The sequence below is a fragment of the Dictyostelium purpureum genome (assembly GCF_000190715.1).
Source record: "Dictyostelium purpureum unplaced genomic scaffold DICPUscaffold_401, whole genome shotgun sequence".
NCBI lineage: Eukaryota > Evosea > Eumycetozoa > Dictyosteliales > Dictyosteliaceae > Dictyostelium > Dictyostelium purpureum.
Genome location: NW_003519737.1, coordinates 22,248 through 30,561, shown reverse-complemented (window position 1 = coordinate 30,561; position 8,314 = coordinate 22,248). Strand labels below are relative to the sequence as shown.

The following is an 8,314-nucleotide window of genomic DNA, read 5'->3' as shown; positions in this document are numbered from 1 at the left end:
AATAAAAAAATAAAAAAATAACCTTAAGAATTGAAATCTTTTTATTTTTTTTTTTATTTGAAAGACCAAAAAGGAACATTCAAAAAAAAAGTAAACAAGAAAACTAGTTTACCAAATAGAGGTAATATGGGTATGATTAAATAATTTTTTAGTTTTAATTTGTTTTTCATTTTAATTTTCAATTTTTAATTTTTAATTTTTTAATTTTTTAATTTTTTTAATTTTTAATTTCATTTTGGTTTTTTATTTTTATAAATGGTTTTAATTTTTATAATAATAAATAAATAAATTATAATTTTTTTTTTATTTTTATTTATTTTTTTTTTTATATTTTAAATATTAAATAAATAATTATACAATAATAAATTATAATACTATTTTTTTTATTATTATTTTTTTGACAAGTTAATTATAATATGTAATTATAATAATATAAAATATAGAAAAAAAAATTGGGCAATGGTGATTTCTTTTTAGTGCCTTTATTAAATACAACAATAATAATAATAATAGTTTTAAGATAAATTCAAAAAGCAAAACTAAATCAACCATAACAAAATAATATCATGGTTATTTTTTTCTTTTTTTAAAAAATTATTATTTATTTTTTTTAATTTTTTTTAATTTTTTAAAAAAACCTTTTGCATATCTCTCTCACGATTTTCAAATATTAACATAACACCCAATAACAACAATAATAATATTATTAAAAAAAAATTTATGGTTAAAATTCTAATATAAAATTTTTTTTAAAAACTTTTTTATTCATTTTTTATTTATATATACAATTTTTTTAACAACAAAGATGAAAAATTAACACAGGATAATAATAATAACAAAATAAAACATTACAGCCAAGAAAATTATAATATAAATAGTAATATGATACCTTCAATTACCTCATCTCCTTTAAATCAAAGAAAAAATAGTTACATAAATAATAATAATAATAGTAATAATAATAATAACAATATTAATGAAAGAAATCAACAACAGGAAAAAAAGCAACAAAATGCTTTAGAAAGAGTATGGAATCTATTTTTTTCTTTAGACGGAGCAAATAATAATAATAATAATAATAATAATAATAATAATAATAATAATAATAATAATAATAATAATAATAATAATAATAATAATAATAGCCAAAATGTAAATATTAACAATATAAAGGAAAGTGACAGTTCAAAATCATCAATTTATAAAGACGATAATCAAAAATATATTTTAAAAGAAGATCAAAATGGTAGGTTTTAATTTGGATTAAATTTATCATCAAAATATCAATTTATTGGATTATTAATAAATTATTATTGTTTTTATTTCTAGATAATGAAGGATCATCTCCAGCTTCAGCCTCATCAGTATCAACATCATTGAATTCATCAGATAGTTATTTAGCCTCCTCATCTAAAAATAATATAATACTGGATAATAAACAGGAACTTTATAATCAAATTAAAGAAAAAAATGAAGATGACGAAGAAGAAGGAGAGGATAGAATATGGAATTTATTCTTTTCTTTATCAATAGATCCACCAATTAAAAATCAATCAAATAAAAATAACAATAGCAATAGTAATAATAATAATTATAATAATAATAATAATAATAATAATAATAATCATAATAGGAACAGTATAAAATATAATAAACTAATTATTGAAGATAAAAACAATAAAAAGATTGAAGATAGCAATAATTTTAATATACAACAAAGATCAACAGAGAATATTTATAAACCAATAATAGAGATATCAGATGAGGATAGGTCAGATCATAAGGAACTATATGAAGATGATGAAGAAGATTATAAACAGGATGATGAAGAGCAATCAAAAGAATCAAAAAAACATTTAGAAACATCAAGTGCTGAAGTTGTTAAAAGTATTTTTGAAAAATCACCATTTTTTGAACCAACTAGACCAGTTGTAGATTATTCAGATCCAGTATTTTTAGAACCTATTGAAAGTAAACTACCAGGAAATTTAGAAAAGAATAAGCATCTTTATGAAAACATTAAACCAAATCCAATACCGCTTTCAGTAATTTTAACTGGTATAACTGTTAGAGATTTAGAAGGAAACGAAGTATTGGTTACAAGTTTATATGAAAATAAAAGAATCGTTGTTGCCATTTTTCGTAGATTTGGCTGTTTAATTTGTAGATTGCAAGCTTTGGATCTCTCAAGTCTTAAACCAAAATTAGATAGAATGGGAATCGAATTGGTTGGTATTGGTTTTGATGAAGAAGGTATAGATGAATTTATCCAATATAAATTCTTTGCTGGCAAAATTTACATAGATAAGAATAGACAGGTCTATCGTGCATTAAATTTAAAGAGAAGAAGCAAATTAACCACCTACGAATTGTTTTTAGACCCACGTGTAATGACCTACTATAGAAGAATGAAAGAGTTGGGTTTACCCTCAAATTATAGAAAAGATGGCTTTCAATTGGGTGCCACTTTAGTTTTGGGCCCAAGACCACAAGAAACACTATATGATTTCCGTCCACAACGTTATGCTGATATCTTTGATCTTAAAGAAATTTGGGCTGCTTGTCAAACTCCTTATCCTGAAGAATCAGAAATTGGCAATATAAAGAAATTGGATTTAACAATTCCAAAACCAATTGCATTAAAATGTGAACCTATTAGTTTCAATTTAACAGCATCACCATCATTATTACCAGTACCACCATCATCAGATCAACAAGAACAATCAGAGCAAATACAAGCAAAAGAATCAAGTGGCTATAGAGGAGGCCTATCAAATATATCATTCAAGTTATCAGATAATGTATATCTCAATTCTAAAAAAGAAAGTAATCGTAGTAGATACAATGATGAAGATGATAGTGAATATTATGATGATGAGGATGATGAAGAGTATTACGATGAAGATGATGAAGAGTATTATGAAGATGATGAAGCAATGGAGGATTATGACAGTGAAGATGAAGGTATTCAATTACCTAAACCATCAGAGGATAGTATTAAGCTTTTACAGCTTTTAAATTCTGTTACTGTTGACCCATCATTATTTAGTTCCGTTTGTGATAATACTGTAATATTCAAACCACCATCCCTAGCATTAGCAGACCAGCCAATAGACCAACAACCATTACAACCATCACCAATAGTTTCAACCTCTCAAGAACAGGAATATATCGATAAAATTAATAATACAGAATACAATAACAACTATGGTTCATACTATAAGCCTTCTAAATCATCACTCTTTATAATGAAGGACAAGGATGAAGAAGAAAATCAATTAATCTATTGCCCATATAAATTCCATGGTTAAAATTAATTATTAATTAAAATTTTCTTTCTATAATACTGTTGTAAAAAAGAAATTGTAATTTTATATAGTTAATTATTTTATTATTAAATATATATGTTACTAAATATTTGTAATAATCTTCGTCTACTATTATATATATATAAATAATATTAAAAGATAAGACATATAAAGTATAAAACCTTCATACCTAAACTGTTTGCAAAATAAATTAAAGACTCTTTTGAAATGTAAATTAAAAACCTTTATACAAATATTAACTGTGTGATTAACACCCTTTATTTATATTGTTTTGTGTGATTAAAGTTAAATTAATTTTTTAATTTTTAATTTTTAATTTCATTTATTATAATTTAATTTTATTAATAACATGTTAGAATCCGAGATATCTAACACTCTCCCCTTCTTGAATAAGGGCTTATTGTGGAACATTTCTTCCGAGAGAAGTTCTTATTCTTTTACTTGTAACATTCTGCCTATTTGATACATCCACTTGTGGGTTATGTATATCCTTGCTGGCATCTGAAGTAAACTCTTTATCGGTTGACTTGTTGTTATCAATTGTAGAAATTCCTTTGTGAATTTTTGATGAAGCTTTCAAGTTATTTCTTTTCTGTTTGTGAGTAATTACATTTGTAATGTCAGGACTGGGAGAGATTGAATTCTTAATATTTGATTCCATCTTCTCCTTCCTCCACTTTTTAGAATTCAATTTATCCTTGTTCGCAACATTCAATTTGTATTCTTCCATGAGATCTGGGCATAACATATCTTCTTCGTTTACCCATTCCGGTTCTAAATAACCTTCAAATCTAACTAAAAATCTTTTCTTATTTTTATCATGGTTCAAAATTACTCAACTTAATCAAATTCAATCATTTTCATTTGGAAATTAAAGTGAAAATAAAGAAATCAATAGTAGTAATGACTCCAGAAGCACTAGCAGTTTTAGTAGTAACGAACCCAGCACACCCAGTAGTGATAGTACATATTTTCATGGTTTTGATTTAGATCCCCGAAAAAGTTAAAAGACCACCTGTTTGTAAAAACCAATAGAACATAAATAATTATAATAATAATCATTTTATTTTATTCAAATAATCAAAATAATTAAATTAACAATAAACAATCAGACAAAAAAAATAAAAAATTGATATGTAGTTCAATTTAATTATTATCAATTCATAATTTATATAAATATATCTATTTAAAACAAAAAGTATATATTTAAAAAAAAATTAGTATAAATAAATTTAATAGAGCTCTTACTCTTTTGAAACCTTTTTTTTATAAATTAATTTTTTTTTTTGTTCATTTTTTTACATTTTTTTAAATTTTTTATTTTTTTCATTTTTTTCATTTTATTTTTATTTCCCACCGAAAATGTAAAAAATATTTAAAAGTATTGATACATATGACGTTGGTTTTACTAAAAGCATATTAATAGCGTTACCAAGGCTATTCGAAGTAAGACAACAACTTCAACTACAACAACAATTCTATACAAAAGGAGATTATAAAAATAAAAGTAGTAAAAAAAATAGTAGTAATGATAATAACAATAAGCTAAATAATAAAGATAATAATAAAGTTAAGCTCTTAAATAGGTTTAAACAACTAAAGGAACAATTAACATCTCAAAAAAAAGATGAAGCAGAAAAAGAAAAAGAAAAACAGATACTAACTATAAATAGTGTTAATAGAGCCCCATTTAAATTTAAAGAAAATTCATCATTTACAGAAAAATCAGATCATAATCAAAAAGAAAGGAACAACCACCATCATCATTTAATAACACAAGTAGATTACCATTTAATTTAAAGGCAACTACATCATTTACAGAATAGATTAATCACCAAAAGCAAGAAGATCTAAACACAGTTTTAAAAGAAAAGAAAAAACTACCATCTATATTAAATAATGATAATGAAACCCCCTCATTTAAATTAAACCTACCAATTACAGAAAAATCAAACCATCATCAAAACGATACAACTACAGTTTTAAAAGAAAAGGAACAACCATCATGATTTAAATAATGCTAATAGATCTCTATTTAAATTAAAAGTGAAACCAACATTTACAGAACAACTTAATAATCATCAACTTCAACAAGAGGAGATAGATCTGGATCAAAAGCAAGAAAAGATATATGAACAGGAGGAGCAAGAAGAGGAGCAAAATAAACTAGAAGAAGAACAAAAGGAGGAAAATGAAAATAATTTATTAGAACAACAAACAAACCAAAACACCCAGAGCAGCAATTTAGCAAAAAAAAATTAAAAAAATTAAACGATAGCACTAAATGGGTTCAATGGCTCTGGGTGTGCAATGATAGATGCCCATGGTACTTTAGCAATTAATGAAGAAGGAAGAGTTAAGTTAAATATTTCACAACAAAATGCAGACCATAAAAGCTTCATTGAAATGAAGACAAAATTAACTGGTAAAATTAAAATCGATGAAAAAACAAATACTATTAGCTTTTTATTAAAGGATGTCAATAGTGGTATTATTAGAGTTATGAATATTGGTAATTTTAGAAACCCAGAAATTATATAATATCAAATATAGAGAACAGGAGAAAATATCCCCAACCAATGGCTGGGTAGTTGGAATGTACGAAGCTTTATGCCATGCCCATATAAATATGAAAGAACTCCCTTTGACTTTAACATTTGAACATGACAACTATGAAATTATGAAGAGATTATCAAAAGCATTAAAAGGTAGATTGTCCCAAAATGAAATAACAGGTAATATAAAGTAGTTTTTAAAGGCCTTTAAAAAAACTGTGCCTGAAAGATTTTTACTTTACTTTAAAAGAAAATCGACCAAACTCAAGAAATCATATAAAGTGACAATAGATCCACCAATCGAGCCACCAAAACTTAAACCAGATAGAGAATCAGATTTTTATAATAAGCAATATCAAGATGAAAAATTAAATATTTGGAAACATTTTATTAAAGAATATGATAGAATAACAAAGGAAGAAAGAGTAAATTCAAGAAAATACAGATTCCAAAATAAAATAAAATAATTAAGGAAAATGAAGATAATGAAGATGACGAAGATTATGAAGACAATGAAGACATTGAAGATTATGAGGATAGCAAACAAAGATAATAGTGTTAAAAATGTTAATATTTAAAAAAACCAATAAAACTAAATATAAATATTGTATATTTATAATATAACACATCAATAACATTGGTTTATATAATACTAAATTAAAAAAATAAATAAAATGAATATAATATAAAAAAATAAAAAAATAATTTTATATTTTTAAAAAACTAAACTTTATTATATTTTTATTTGATTTATTTGATTTATTTGATATATTTAATTTATTTATTATTATTAAGAGCTTTATAGTTTTAATTTCTTTCATTGAAACCCTGCATCGATTGACTTCTGGTATATCGCTCTTGGTCCATAAACTACCACTTTAATCAATCTGATGTTTGTATATTGTGATGTATATTATAGTATAAATATTCTTAATTAATGAATAAAAAAAAAATTGAACCACTTTGCATTTTTACTTTTGTGATTTTATTTTTTAAAGAATGAAATACATCATTATAATTGAGTTGTTATTTAGAAAAAATAAAAATAAAAAAAAAAAATTATAATTGTATACAATTTAATTTATTAAAAATAATTATAATTAATTCATCCCATTTTATAAATATAATTTGTCTTATTATTATTAATTAATTAGTTTATAATAACTTAAATTTATTTAATATTATACTATATTAACATTATAATCATTTAAATTCATATGATTTTGACCTAAATTTAATTTTTTTTTTTATTTTAATTTATTAAATTTTTTTTATAGTAATTGCCTGATTAGTTATATATTTTTTTTTTTTTTTTTTTTATTTAAAGAAGAGGAGTTGTCTTTTTTAATAATTAATTACAATAATGATCTATTGAAGAAATTAAAAAAATAAATTTGGTTTTGTTTAAAACACTGTTTTTAAAAATTAAAAATTAAAAACACTGTTCTTAAAAATTAAAAATTAAAATTTTAATTTTTTAATTTTTTTTTTAATTTTTAAATGGTTTTCATAGCTTTTTTCAAAACTAAAATATTAATTATCTTTTATTTTTTTTTAATAAATTATAATTTTTTAATTTTATTTTTTTTTTTTTAATAAATTTTTTTTTTTCTCTTCACTCACACTCATTGCATTTTATATATACACAAATCAACATTTATTTATTTTATTCCTCTTCACACATCCTATACACACATCTTTATATATATTATATATTCATATTTTATATATTTACATTTGGTAATTATTTTTTTATTTTTTTTTTTATAAAATATTAAATAATCTTATTTTTTTTTTTTTGTAAATAAATCTAATTTTTTTATTTGGATATTTTTTCTTAAAAAAAAAAAAAAAAAAAAAAAAGTTAAAATGGCAGAACCACAAGCATCTCCAAATTCACAATCAACACCATACCCAAGTAACTTTGCCCCCGCATACCGTTATAAATTAAATCCACCACCACTACCAAAACCAGCACCAAAACTAAAACCAATTCCAATTTCACCAACAATACCAAACTCACCATACCCATTCACTTTTTTTCCTTAATCCATATGTGAAAAGGTTTTTACATTTACCCCATATTTTTTAACAACACAATAAGAAACCATGTAAACTACAAATTTTGAATTAATTGGATCTCCAACTTATAAAAAAAAAACAACAACCCATTGATTTGGCGGACCCCCACTCCTTGTTGGGAATCAACTCTGTTAACTATTCCTATGCCATCTTCTATCTGGGCCTGAGGTGAAATGGTCCACCGAAAACGAGTACATGGAGTTGACATAATCCAAGGTCATTGACTGAAGTGGTGACATTGAGTCACAGCATGTAGGACTAAAATCATCTGTATTAATAAAAGAATTTGGATTGCACTTTCTGTAAACTGTAAGGATATTATGGGGTCTTTCTGAGTATACAGCTTTT

At 23.4% G+C, this 8,314-nt stretch overlaps 6 protein-coding genes across 6 annotated transcripts in view; 4 read left to right on the top strand and 2 right to left on the bottom strand.

Annotated features, from left to right (window-relative positions):
- Nucleotides 1–3,540, top strand: DICPUDRAFT_99572 (uncharacterized protein). Its single transcript, XM_003293135.1, has 3 exons — nucleotides 1–130; nucleotides 806–1,246; nucleotides 1,330–3,540. Exons 1-3 carry the CDS (start codon nucleotides 127–129, stop codon nucleotides 3,309–3,311), a joined length of 2,427 nt encoding a protein of 808 aa, XP_003293183.1. The 5' UTR covers nucleotides 1–126; the 3' UTR covers nucleotides 3,312–3,540.
- A 186-nt stretch (nucleotides 3,541–3,726) lies between these two features.
- Nucleotides 3,727–4,077, bottom strand: DICPUDRAFT_83756 (uncharacterized protein; the record flags this gene model as incomplete). Its single annotated transcript, XM_003293127.1, has 1 exon — nucleotides 3,727–4,077. The coding sequence occupies one exon, from the start codon at nucleotides 4,075–4,077 to the stop codon at nucleotides 3,727–3,729; it is 351 nt and encodes a 116-aa protein (XP_003293175.1).
- Nucleotides 4,078–4,232: 155 nt separating this feature from the next.
- On the top strand, nucleotides 4,233–5,338 carry DICPUDRAFT_83755 (uncharacterized protein; the record flags this gene model as incomplete). The annotated part of the gene is made up of 3 exons (XM_003293134.1): nucleotides 4,233–4,292; nucleotides 4,932–5,108; nucleotides 5,156–5,338. 3 exons carry the CDS (start codon nucleotides 4,233–4,235, stop codon nucleotides 5,336–5,338), a joined length of 420 nt encoding a protein of 139 aa, XP_003293182.1.
- A 301-nt stretch (nucleotides 5,339–5,639) lies between these two features.
- On the top strand, nucleotides 5,640–6,437 carry DICPUDRAFT_83754 (uncharacterized protein; the record flags this gene model as incomplete). Its single annotated transcript, XM_003293133.1, has 4 exons — nucleotides 5,640–5,841; nucleotides 5,885–6,074; nucleotides 6,135–6,309; nucleotides 6,357–6,437. The coding sequence occupies 4 exons, from the start codon at nucleotides 5,640–5,642 to the stop codon at nucleotides 6,435–6,437; spliced, it is 648 nt and encodes a 215-aa protein (XP_003293181.1).
- Nucleotides 6,438–7,753: 1,316 nt separating this feature from the next.
- Nucleotides 7,754–7,933, top strand: DICPUDRAFT_157984 (uncharacterized protein; the record flags this gene model as incomplete). Its single annotated transcript, XM_003293132.1, has 1 exon — nucleotides 7,754–7,933. The coding sequence occupies one exon, from the start codon at nucleotides 7,754–7,756 to the stop codon at nucleotides 7,931–7,933; it is 180 nt and encodes a 59-aa protein (XP_003293180.1).
- A 67-nt stretch (nucleotides 7,934–8,000) lies between these two features.
- The window catches only part of DICPUDRAFT_157983 (uncharacterized protein), a gene marked incomplete at both ends in the record, with an annotated part of 4,235 nt that continues 3,921 nt past the window's right edge, over nucleotides 8,001–8,314 (bottom strand). The window contains one exon of the mRNA XM_003293126.1: nucleotides 8,001–8,030. Coding sequence (XP_003293174.1) covers nucleotides 8,001–8,030 — 30 coding nt within the window. The remainder of the gene's footprint in view (nucleotides 8,031–8,314) is intronic.